At 41.7% G+C, this 13870-nt stretch overlaps 1 protein-coding gene across 1 annotated transcript; it reads right to left on the bottom strand.

The window, feature by feature from the left end:
- Positions 1–5509: 5509 nt before the first annotated feature.
- On the bottom strand, positions 5510–13021 carry endou2 (endonuclease, polyU-specific 2; the record flags this gene model as incomplete). Its single annotated transcript, XM_083759745.1, has 6 exons — positions 5510–5773; positions 7176–7329; positions 8843–8955; positions 9560–9681; positions 11984–12089; positions 12920–13021. The coding sequence occupies 6 exons, from the start codon at positions 13019–13021 to the stop codon at positions 5510–5512; spliced, it is 861 nt and encodes a 286-aa protein (XP_083615871.1).
- Between the last annotated feature and the right edge of the window lie 849 nt (positions 13022–13870).

Here is a 13870-nt window from a genome sequence, read left to right as displayed (position 1 = left end):
CGAGTCTACAGTCACATACAGGTATACTTTTCCTCCGAGGTGGAAAGCCTGGTGGTGCGAGATTATACATACACCGGTAGGCTAGGCCACATAGTCTATTTGAAATATAACAGTACGCCTGAGGGCAAGAAGCGTCAACGCCATTTAGGACGAGGTCACATGCACGCATCCGCCTGGGTGACAGCAGACTGCTGGGCGAGCACTGGCGCTTTGGAATGGGGGGTCAGATCAACATATCCGCCTGGGTGACAGCACAGCAGACATCCTGGGTGAGCACTGGCGCTTTGGAATGGGGTGTCACCGGGTCAGATCAACATATCCGCCTGGGTGACAGCAGACTGCTGGGCGAGCGCTGGCGCTTTGGCATGGGGGGTAAGATCAACATATCCGCCTGGATGACAGCAGACTGCTAGGCGAGCACTGGCGCTTTGGAATGGGGGGTCAGATCAACATATCCGCCTGGGTGACAGCAGACTGCTGGGCGAGTGCTGGCGCTTTGGCATGGGGGGTAAGATCTTAATTTTCGGGCCTGTAAAATAACTCTAGTTTTCGCCGGCTGCCGGGCGCAGCTGCACGATAACTTTGGGGCAGGCCCCGTCTAGAGTTTAAATGGACAGGTATCAGTCGAAAGGGAGACACCGAAGAGGAAGGATGGACGGGGAAGGATCAACATATGGAATGTCAGAACAGGTCAGCTCCATATGGAGATCTAAGAGTTTGAGGTCAGATGTAGAGTTACTGGCCAATATTGATGACATCAGGGATCTCCATCCCTGATGATGTCACGTGATGTCACATGCTCCATCCTTGATGATGACAGACACGTGATGTTTGCCAACGGCTGATTCGCATCTGGCTTTAGCCAGGCTATGATGATGTCACATGCTTTCTCACCCCAACCAACCAACCACCAACCAACCAAAACACACACTGACGGGAAATGCACTATTCCATAGTAAACTGCGACCTTTGGTCGCAGTTAACTTAAAAAAAGAAAAAAAGGAAGAAAAAGAGAGAGACATTTTTGGGAGAAAAAAAAGACGGGAATATTCTTTTAAACGTTTTAAAAACATAAATCTTGTATGGGGGTCCCTGGCATAAAATGTTTGCAGATGGGCCCCGCAGCGTACACAAACATATTAATTTGGGCGTTCTTGATCTGAAAAATCCACGGCTTCCCAAGCCGTGCATGCCTATTCCCACTATAGGCTGAGGAAGAAATGCCACTTGACAGTTTTCAAATCAGCATCATGGTGGCGCTACAACAGGCCAAGTTGCGTCTCACACACACACACACACACACACACACACAGACACACACACACACACACACACACACACACACACACACACACACCACACACAGACACACTACACCACACACACACGCACACACGCGCGCGTGTGCGCACACACACACACACACACACACACACACACACACACACACACACACACACACACACATGTTTAAATTACTCCTAAACATTTTGCCAAACATCACACACTCTCCTATCCTCCTGGTGGAGACCTGTGCACTTTTTCTAGTTCATTTCTGCATCTCTTAGGGCCCATTTAACCATATAATGCATTTGGATGGCAAAAATGGCAGATCTGCAAGTTCAGTGTCTTGAATGAGATGTGCTGTGAGTTTGCATATCTGCTATTTTCCAGCATAGGACCGTTGCACAGTGAAGTATAAACAAAGCTTTAGGATTTATAAGTCGTTTTTAGAATCCTCCTCCTCAGGAGCATATCCACGGATATCCCAAGCCGTGCATATCCACGGATATTCGCTTATAATAAGCGCACATGGCAACACTGCCGTCCGACTGGATGATGACGTCAAAGCAACAACAAACCACGGAGCGCCCCTAGTGGCAACTATTGACAAGTAAAATATGTTGCGTTCACACGGGCAGACGCAACGATTGATTGATTGATTGATTGATTGATTGATTGATTGATTGATTGATTGATTGATTGATTGATTGATTGATTGATTGATTGACAGACAGGTTTGGAGAATTACAGTACATTTCAAGCACAACTCAATAAAAGACTGTAAACTGTAGATTGTGGACGAAACCATAAAGCATTACACTTGTCTTCACCAGGCCGAAGGCATGGGGTGAGGCGGAGAGAGTATGTTTTGCTCTCCGTCCGTGTGTGTGTGTGTGTGTGTGTGTGTGTGTGTGTGTGTGTGTGTGTGTGTGTGTGTGTGTGTGTGTGTGTGTGTGTGTGTGTGTGTGTGTGTCTGTCCGTGTGTCCGTCTGTCTGTGGACAGCTAATCTCCGGCACACACACTCCCTGAATGCCACAGCTGCCTGAACCCCAATGGTTTAAGGTTTTCACATAGGCCTCTTATAGCGCCACCGGGAGGTCGCTTTGTGCAAAACATTTTTTTTGGACAGTACACCTACAGATTTTGTCGAAACATCACGCAAATTAGTACACAGTCTAGAGCCATTCAACGCAACGGGTCTTTCAGATTTTTGATTTGATTGGCTAATATTGGCTTCCAAAGTTCGCAGGATTGCTCAGTTTCAAACAAAATTGCAAATTATGAACACATCGTGTGATTTCTGTGAAATTGTGCATGCACATTCCCACTGCCCATGCAGGAAGAAATGCCACTGGAACATTTTCAACTCAGCCTCATGATGGTGCTATAACTGACGCTTTTTACCTCTTAACTGCACAGATCTGTGTAAAACTTTGTAGGCCTATGCACACTCCCTAGACAGGCCAAGGAAAAACCTTTGCCTGAAAATTTTCACATCTGCTCTTTATAGCGCCACCAGGAGGCCGACATATCATATGTAAAACACATTTTCTAATCTTCAGATTTTATCCAAAGTTCAGGCAAATTGAAGCAGACAGCCCTGTGATTAAACCTTTAGCATTACACTGCAACCACACTGTGGTTACGTTTTGATTCACACTGCAAAGTTATTGTACTCCTGTAGTACTACCTCTGGTCTATGGACCAGAGCTAGCTGTAGTCAGCACAGTAGATTCATATTTCAATCGATCTGGGATGTTAAAATTGTACAAAACTGTGTTCAATGAATTGCCTCTTCTGCTACATTAAACATTACTAAACATTAAACGTTACTTGTTATTGAGACTCCTATAGAGAATGTTGACATGGATAGCTTAGTTAGTAGCATCTCTGTATAATTAATGCAGTTTGATTGATTGATTAAATGAATAGCCTAGTTTATTAGACAAAAACATAGAACCGTACAAGTACCGTCAAAACAAAATAATTCACATGCAAGTAAAGGCATGGTGTTGCAAAGCAAAAAAAGCACTGATAGTAATAAGTACTATCCAAGCTTCTGCTGGATATAGGGTTCAAAGCCCTACAGCGCTGTGACCTGCTGACTGCCTCACTTTGTCCTGTTGTATGTTTACATTAAATATGAAATGCACTATTTCACTAGAGTGTAAAGACGCTGTGTTCAGATTACCACACCTGAAACCCACTTGTCTACCATACAACAGTAATACAACAACGTCATTTGTGTGATATAGCAATGCAATTTTAATTGTCATATCAAAATTTATAGCACCCAGACAGCTCTTCCTTTTTTTGTCTAACTCCCTCCTGTTTTCTACTTTATTGGAATCGCCAGCATTTAAAACAATCTGTTTCCCTCCCTTCTATTTGGGAGACACTTTGATCTAATGCAGTGTTTCCCAAACTGTGGGTCTCACTCAACAGTAAAACAGTAAACAAACCAACACACAGTTTAAGTGTACACTTGAGTTATGACCCAAATTGACACTAAACACATGAGGCTGAAAAACGGAGCTTTCCCTGTGGCATTAAAGCAACACTACTGTATGTAGTTTGGGGTGTCAGTGGCCACTTTGGACACAAATGACATGGCAGCCAACTTAACTTAACAAGTAAACATACAAACATAGTGCTGCTATAAATAGATCTATTTATTACAATTAGGAAGGTGGTGCATTTCATTATAAGTGATCTTTATAGTCATGTAATCACGCCGGATCTGTCATGTAATGTATTGCCAGCCATTTTTTTTAAACACAGCATGCATTCATCTTTATAACATTACTAAGCATTATGAATATACTGTTAAGTCACAAACGATCATATCCTGGTGGAGACCTGCGTCCCGAGGGGCACTTTTTCTAGTTTACAATAGGGTCCACCATGTTCAATTCATCATAACATTTAGAGACATACACAATAGGCTACACTACTAATAGCCAAAAACAGGAAATCATCATAGAGGAGGTAAAAAGGGAAAAGAAACATATACAACGACACTCACACAGTACCATTCATTGTCAATGGAAGCTAGCGACAAGACAATGATGCATACAACTGCTCCAAATGATGATGCTCCCATTGCGTCTGCCCATGTGAACGCACAAGGCACTTTGGATTTGTTTTCTACTAGAGAGTATGAATGATTAGACAGGCACCTCTGTGTTAAATTGCCAATTTATTTCCCATACTGTTTTTGTAAACAAATTTAAAAAAAAAAGTTTGGGAAAAAAAAGGTTGAACACAAGAAAGTCCTGACCATTGTGATCTTGTCGTCAGTGGTGGTCACAGGCTGCTGTTGTCATGAGGGTCTAGTCCAGTCGTTCTCAACCTGTGGGTCGAGACCCCGATCCCAATTCCAACTAGATAATAAAGTGCCCCTGGGGCACAGGTCTCCACCAGGCCAGGTCAGGTTGTGGCCTGCTGGGGCAGAGGTTCATCGTTGGCATCCAGGGAGTGTGCGTGCAAAATTTGGCATCGACCGGGTTAACGGTGCCGTAGATTAGCTGGTAACGGACGGACGGACACGCACGCACACATGCACGCACACACACACACACACACACACACACACACACACACGGACGGAGTGCAAAACATGCACGCGCACACACACACACACACACACACACACACACACACACACACACACACACACACACGGACGGACGGACGGACGGACGGAGTGCAAAACATGCACGCACACACATACACATGGACAGATTGCAAAACATGCTCTCTCCCCATGCCTTCGGCCTGGTGGAGACAATAAGTGCTTATCAGGGTGGGTCCCCAGTTCAACTTTTCTACCCTCTTTTTTTCTTTTTTTTCCTTTCTGAAAATAAAAAATAAAATGCTGGCAAGAAATAGAAATGCACACAAACTTGGGTCTCATGAGGTTTTATTGTATCTCTATCTAAAATAAAAAAGACAACAACATTCCACTTTTGTCTGCTATACTCGTTACCCTAACAGTTACCCTTAAAACTAAGATAATCGCAGAAAAAGAATATTTTTTCAATTACAGATGTAGCAACACATCTACAACCACAAATGTCCACCGAGTCTGCTGCGCTCTGAGAGAAAAGCACGGCTGAATTATTTGTTTTGATCAGATTGCTTTCTCGAAACGACCTGTTGTATAATTGAGTTTACTACGTGGGGCTGTTCAGGTACTTGATGAGCACAGGGTAGTTGAGTTTACTACGCGGACACTGGGCTGGTCAGGTACTTGATGAGCATGGGGTAGGTGGTGCCGATGTGCTTCTGGGCGTAGTGGTGGCACACGATCTCCACGTCGTACAGGCTGAATTGGACCTTGACGCGCTCCTGGGCCGAGGAGAGGAAGCTCAGGGTGTAGAGGGCGAACTCGAACTCGGGACTGACGCCGATGAAGATGCTGCCTTTGGGCTTTATGCCGTCCTTCCACATGAACTGGAGAGCCAGGATGTGCATGTTCTCGTCAGGCTGTGGACATTGGAGAACAGTTCATTTAACACACTGCTGACTCATTTTAAGGATCCAAAACACTTGATGTACATGTCCACATGCCTGTACATTCTTCTCTTGACCTTCATCTCATCTCTCAGCAGCTCTCTCACCCAGTGGTACAAAGTACTCACATTCTTTACTGGAGTAAAAGTAGTAATACTGCAATGTAGTAATACTCTGTTACATGCAGAAGTCCGGAATTCAACATTTACTTGAGTAAAAGTACAAATTTATTACAAAGTACTCATTATGCAGAAGGTCCCATTTCACAAGTTTTCAAATGCATAAAATATTTTGAAAAATATTTTGAAAATAGCAGATCTACAAGCTCACAATGAGTCGCATCACGCCCCATTGTTAGCTTGCAGATCGGCTATTTGTGGCCAAAATGTATATAGGCCTGAAGTGGGTAATGTATAGCCTATATGTTTTGTCATAATAATCAAAATCTACAAAGTAACTAGTAACTAAAGTTTTCAAATAATTGTAGTGGAGTAAAAGTATAATATTTGACTCTGAGACATATTTGGAGTCGAAGTAAAAGTACTGAAAATTGGAAATACTCCAGTAAAGTAAGAAACACTGTACAGTACTTGTACTCGTAAATGTAGTTACTTTACACCACTGCTCTCACCCTCTCGCCATTGCTCTTGCTGGCACTGTGTATACCTTCACTAGTAAAGTACAAAATATTCTAAACCATCTTTAAAACCATGTACTGTTTTGTACAAAGAATACAATTACACACATTTGGCAGACGTTATATCCAGTGCGATTTACAGAGATTGGAATAAGCAGAATAAGCATGAACCCTATCGGAAAACAACATTGTAATGGTGCGCAGAGAAAACAATGTAGCGCCTCCAAGAAACTAAGATACCAGGTAAACAATGAACCTAGCATCTGTCTAAACAGCATTCTATCTACAGTAGGCCTATATAACATTATTTTGTGTTCAAGAAAAACTAAAAAAAAAGTAGCAAAAACACGAGACCGAGTGACTAAGCATCTATCAAAAGAAGGTGACAAGAAGGAAGACATAGAGGAGACTATGGCAGAAGATTGTCAGTGAGTCTATAGTTCTGACTGCAATGGGAAGTTAATTCCACACTTTGGGGGCTAGGAGGAGCTTGTTTGTAACAACAGGATGTATACAGTATGTCGTAGATAGCAGATAGCTAGAAAATGAATTAGAGCCATTGGCTGAACCAAAAATAAAATTGCCAAGAGCAAAACGTAAAAGCCCTTGTGAGACAGAAATCAGGCTCATTTATGTCAAAGGCAAGGTTAACCTGATACAAAAAAGAAACAGGAGCTATAGGCCCTATGGGCCTCGTGGCTCGACAAGGCTTACTTGCTTTAGTACAGAATAGATTACCTGTGGAGAGTTTGCGTTGACGCTGTAGCCTTTGTAGTCGATGTGTCCCAGCTTCTCCTGCAGGTACAGCTGGATCCAGTTGTGGAATCCGATGACGGTCCTGCCTCCCCTCGTTTCCCCCACAAACACGTGCTCAAACCCAGAGGAGTCTGGCCTGGTAGAGGGATTTGATTTGATTTATTTAGCACAGTATAAAAACAATACAAAAAGGGGAAATATGTAGAAAATAAAAAAGAGGAAAGTGCAAGAAAGGCAAGAAACCCAAAGGGCTTATACGAGGCCTCAATCTGTGAACAAAGAACAAAACATTTAAATTCAAAGCATGATTTGAATGCAATATACATAAACATGATTGCAAAGTATAAAGAAGAACTATAGAACAAAACAAGAGAAAGCGGGATGGAGGGATGGAGGGACGGGGAGAGGAACACAATTAATTTGCATGAAATCCAAAAGTCGCAAATGTCATCAGCTTTAACCACTTAAACCCCAGCATTCGTGTTTGGGTCACAACATGTCACAGCGTTACTCGTTGACATGTTGACAAGCGGTGATATGTTTCTTTGATGTGGCTTGTCAGGTCTCTTGAGTTTGAGAGTATGAATGTTTTAATCTGAATGCCACATTAAGAAATTAGGATCACATCAAATCAATCAAAATATGGTACTTTCAAAACAGAAATGTCAATCTTCAATATTTGGTTGGGAATCCCTTTGCCTTCATCACTGCCTCGATACGCCGTGGCATTGAGACAATCAGCCTATGGCATTGCCCAGAGTTATGGAAGTCCAGTAAAGTGTGCAGTGTGAAATATCCACAGTCAGTCAGTCATGATTTGGGCTGCAATGTCCAGTGCAGGTGGACAGTTTACCAGAATGTTATAGATGACTTCATGATTCCTTCTGCTGAGGATCTGTACAGAGATCTTCCAGCTGGACCTGGCCCCTGCCCATACCACCAGAAGCACCACAATCAGGTTTGATGCCCATGCAATCACAGTGCTTGACTGGCCAGCCAACTCGCCAGACCTAAACCCCATTGAGAATCTATGAGGGGCACCAGACCCAAAAACAAAGCAGAGCTGATAGCAAGCATCAAGGAAACCTGGGCTTCCATAAATCCGTGCAATGCCACAGGCTGATTACCTCAATGCCACGCATTGCCACAGCGTATCGAAGCAGTGATGAAGGCAAAGGGATTCCCAACCAGAAGATGAAGATTGACATTTCTGTTTTGAAATACCATATTTTGATTTGATGTGATCCTAATTTCTTAATGTGGCATCCAGATTAAAACATTCATGCTCTGCAAAAAAGGAGTAAATGGTGATTTCTTCACAGTATTCTATTTACTTTTAATTCTGTTTTAGTGGGTTTTATGAGCTGGAAGCCAAAATTGTATAAAGATAAAACATAATAATACTTGAAATCATTTATATTGTGTGCACTGAATCTATAATCTATGAAAGTTAAACTTTCTGAATGGAATTATGGAAATAAACCAACTTTTCCCTGATGTTTTGGAAAGGTGCATATACACACACACGCATGCGTTCGTGCTGCATATATATATATATATATATATATATATATATATATACTGTATATATACTGTACAGTATATATAATGTATATGGGAAGAAAACAAGTGAATATACTGCAACCCACTTGCTGGAGCCCCTCCTGGCGTAGAGTTCAAACCAGATTCTGTACAGCTGGTTTTTGAAATCTCTTTGATCCTTTGGAGATAGTTTCTTCTGCACCAAGTACTTATGGGCTATCTGTAAGCCACCAGGGAGACAGACAAACAAGCACAAAGATGCATGCATAAGCATCACTTATGAGACAAGACATAATAATCACTCATCAGACAAGACAAGATAAAATATAATATATAGTCGCTGTTGGGCAGAAACCTCCTATCTCCATATTCAGTTTTTTGTTTAGATATTTGTTTTCCTTCACAATTGAATGTCCTACCTTGCTGTGAGTAAATACCACCCAAACAGAGACAATCTATTATTACAATACTCTTAATTTCACGACCACGTTTGTTATTTCGTGTTCATTGGCTGGGAAAAAGTTATTAAAACTATACAAAGTACGTATAGGAAAACAAGACTAAAAGTCCTTATAGCCAATAGGACTACAGTCATTTTAAAATCAATCAATCAATCAATCAATCAATCAATCAATCAATCAATCAATCAATCAATCAATCAATCAATCAATCAATCAATCAATCAATCAATCACTTAATCAATCGCTCAAATCAATCAATCAAAAAGAAAATGGGAAGATTTTAAGGTCACGAGTGCACACACAAAGTACTGATATAGCCTAGTATTCAAATAAATGGTACATTAAATGAAACACACAGAGTACCTGCATAGTTGGCGTCTGAATGATGGAGTCCAGGAACTTGTGATTCTCTGCCTCCTCTTCAGGGGTTACAACCTCTGGCACGCCGGTGTCACTCACATAGTTATCCAATAGGGAGATGAAGGCTACAAATAAACAAACAAAATACATACAGAATAGGCTCCATGCACACAGTAGAATAACTCTTATTCCTACATCTGGGGCCCTCCGTACTTCCTTCACAAGTGATGAAGGCTCTGTTCCATTATGGTTAAACAGAGTCAGGCATCAAAGTGTCCGTGAGTGCATTGGGGTTGGGCTTCCAAATGGCCCCGTACGGGTGTGTAACTCTGAGAGTGTACAAATGGAAATAAAAAAGTTTGAGAACCACTGAGTACACAAATGGAACAGAGCCTTCATTAGTATCATCGGTAACACCTGTGAAGGAAGTAGGGAAAAATATATCTCTTCTGTAACAGACATCAAAAGTAACTCAATGTCAAACGATAGTCACGTATACCTGAAAACATATCTGGGGTGATATTTCTGGAACACAGTTCTTATGTTCTTATTATGCAAAGATTTGCCTATTAAGGGAAATCCAATTAATGAATAGCCCTGTGACACAGGGATAGTGGGAGACGATGCCAGGACTTTGGTATACTGTCTTGAAAAGGATGCAGCATGTATAACACGTTAATTGATAAAAGTTTGGGATAAAAGCTGATGTTATTAGTGTTTGGTGTTAGTGCTAGTATTGATATGATGAATAGGCTGACATGGATTTACGGTAGGCTATGTCAACACAGACAGCAACACAGTAATTGAGATGCTTTCCCCCCTGCAATATACTGAAATCTGCCAAAACAAAATGACAAATATATTTATAAATTATAATTATATGGCTGACTGGAGTCCCTCAGGGGGCTTTTCTGTTATTGTGGGGAAAGCTTTTGCAGGAAATAGTCAATCTACATTCTACAAGCTCCCAGTGCAACTAACTGCTATTTTAAGCTAAATACATGTTATTTTCTATCAATTGAACACCCCTTGAAGCCTTGAATTAATGGGGATTGTTTAGTTTTTCTCGCATTCCCCAGTGAGCATAGAAGGCTCTGGGAGGGCGGGAGAGGAGCAGTGAAACGTCCCCTCACCCCGCTGTGATTATTATGCAACATAGTGACGCCTGTCATAAGGAGATTATGGTTAGCTCTCTGCTCCATGTGGGGACATGATGATGAGAGTGATGCAATCGCACTTCATAGTGAATTGTTTGGTTGGTTGTGTGTTGATTGCACAATGTGCACTGCAACATGAATTGTAACTGCCTCACAATATTATAACATAAAAAAAAGCATATACCACTTTTAGCTCTATACCCTGACGTATACCACAAATGGGGGGGGGGGGGGGGATGCAGTTTTAGCTTTTCTTTTTGTATTTTTTTTGTAATTCTTGAACATTTTGTGTGTGTGTGTGTGTGTGTGTGTGTGTGTGTGTGTGTGTGTGGGGGGGGGGGGGTATGGGGGGTGTCCTGGAAACCAGAGAATAGTCTGGCCATGCCAGGCTATAGAGGGTGGAGGTGTAGTGTGCCATCTAGTGGTGCAATGATGTCCATAGCACCTTTAACCACTTAAATCCCAACATGTGGTGAAGGTTTTCACAGAAAATAGCAGATCGCCTGACGACTTCATGTCCTATAGAGCGTCGCAGTCCCTCCCCCTTTCAGAACAGAGTGGCCCAGGAAATGGTTCTCCATTCATTTTCACCATAGGCGATTCCTAAATTATTTATTTAAAGACGGTTACGCCGTGGACAAAGCCAACTCGGATCGTGACAAATCATGACAATGAACACAATGTTTTGGGCCAAACAAATAATTAGAAAGTAGAAAAAACGGCAGGTTACAACACTTTTTTTGTTGTTTTTCTTCTTATTAATTATTTGATCGGCCCAAAACATTGTGTTCATTGTCATGATTTGTCACGATCCGAGTTGGCTTTGTCCACGGCGTAACCGTCTTTAAATAAATAATTTAGGAATCGCCTATGGTGAAAATGAATGGAGAACCATTTCCTGGGCCACTCTGTTCTGAATTGGGAGGGACTGCGACGCTCTATAGTATCTAGGGGAAAGGAATCAGTCACTTCCCTTGTTTGACCCTTTGAAGGTGCTTATTGGTAAAATAACCGGATGTGTGTCTCAACTCAGAAGAAATTCAGAAGGATGTCAGGCTGTCAAGTGCTGTGCTGCCTTGCTGTAGTGTAGTGTTTTCTGACTGATTGAATAGTTTGTTAGACAGAAATGTAACAAAAGAGTACAGTCCCTTAGTCCAAAAGGCATAGCACCAAAAGTCCTTGCGGTCTTGTTTCCATTTAGGCCCTAGACACATCCGTGCACGACAAAAAAACAAACAAAAAAACATATTTAACACATTGCATTACTTACCTGCAAAAGTCTCCTTTTTGAAAATGTTCTCGTCCACAAATGAAAAGAGGGGGTATCCTGCTCCGTCATTGTCATCTTGGAGGGCCATCGTGTCCCCAGCTTTACCCTGCGTAACCCAAAATAAGGACATATCATCACTTTCATCACTTTGACGAGTGGCTAATGTTTGGTTGCTGGGCTCCAGTTGTACGTTTATTTACTCTGACGTATTTATTTATTTATTTATTAATGGATTTCGACGAAAATGAAAGCCTGGGTATCGAGGCTAATGGATTTCTAAATCAACCAATAGTGCTTACATGCATCTAACCTATATGGCATAGCTTAGCTTTTCAGGTTTCCACTAACAGTTTCAATACCTCTAAGTCTAAAGGGCCATAATTGAAAATACAGCAGTAAGCCTATAACAGGAGTTACAGTTATTACTTAAACTATTAAGTATTATAATTATATGATGAATGACTTAATAGCGTTTCCAGTATGACAGAGGGATATTACTTTGGTCATGCCCTAAAAAGAGGAACAGGGAGGTATTCATATACAAGTAGCCTAAATAGCTGATTTACAAGCTATACAGTTGTTTATGCCGCTACTGGGACAGTTGTAATTGTATCCTCAGAAAGGATACCAGTCCAAATGTATGAATGAGTGGTTATTGATTATTGATAAAGGATTGGAACCTGACAGAAAACACAATCTAACCATTTCATCATATCCATTTTCCATCACTAGCAGATAGCCATTCCTATGAGCTTGTAGATCTGCTATTTTCACTAGTTTGGCCCCGGGTAAACATTGAATTTCTCTTTTGGGTCCTGAGCTAAAAGGCATGGAAGCCACTGTTCTATATGGAACCCTCAGCCTAAGTGCTGTATAATATGGGAAGCTGTTTCCTCTGTCTATCCAATTCATCTGCATGTCTTTCAGCACGCGTACCTGAAGAGAGATCCTGTAGTCTTTCCCAGGCGTGAGTCTGTTTTGGTCATTGTCCCACAGCTGCTGCACGATGTTTGACAACTCTCTATCACTCTCAATCATGATATGGCTGCTTGTTGTGTCCACTACGTTGGTCCCTTGGTGGTTGAACTACTTGGTTCAGAAGCTCTCTAGGGCAAGAGAAACAGGAATAAAGTTGTTTAGGACAGTAGTTTTCAAACTTTCTGTGCCCATAAGGCCCACCAATGGGTAGGCTAAGTCGAAATCTGAAGGCACACTTGTATTCTTACCGAAAATAGCAGATCTACAAGCTCTCAATGATGTTTTGCATGTTGTGAGCTTGTAGATGAGTGGTTTTCACTATTACAACGTGAAATAGAGACATGTAGGACCACAATGGAAACAAGGCCCTAGGACTTTTTTGTGTGTCCTTTTAGCCTTAAAAGGATTGTTCACCCCAAAAAACTATCGATTACTTATCCCATGGTGACTTGAATTCATGGATATCTTTGTTGTTTTTAGTTGTTCAATATTTTGATGACCAGCAGTGGTTCCCTATGAAGACAAAGAGTCTCCTTTGTGTCTCCATAGTAGGGAACCACTGCTGTTTTCATTTCTGACTAATAAAGTAGCCTATTCAATCCATCAATATTGTAGTCTGATATTGTAAAATAAAATAAAATAAAATAAATCATACGTTTTTGTATAGTAGTACACACCGCTTGGGAACCACTAATTTAGGCCAGTGGTTTTCAAAATGTCTGCCACACTATAGTCCAATCCACGGAGGGTTGCCCTGGGCTCAGCCACTGAGGTGTCCCATTAAGCGCAGCTTGACACCTCAGTATTGATTGCCTACACCTGGCCTACAAGGCAAGGCAGATTGACCCTGTGTTGTGTTGCATAATTGTTTGCTAATCAATGTGTGCATATTCAGATTAGTAAAATTAC

The sequence above is a fragment of the Protomyctophum parallelum genome (genome assembly GCF_964188405.1).
Source record: "Protomyctophum parallelum genome assembly, chromosome: 1".
In the NCBI taxonomy this organism is placed as follows: Eukaryota; Metazoa; Chordata; class Actinopteri; order Myctophiformes; family Myctophidae; genus Protomyctophum; species Protomyctophum parallelum.
This window is presented reverse-complemented; position numbering and strand designations above follow the sequence as displayed.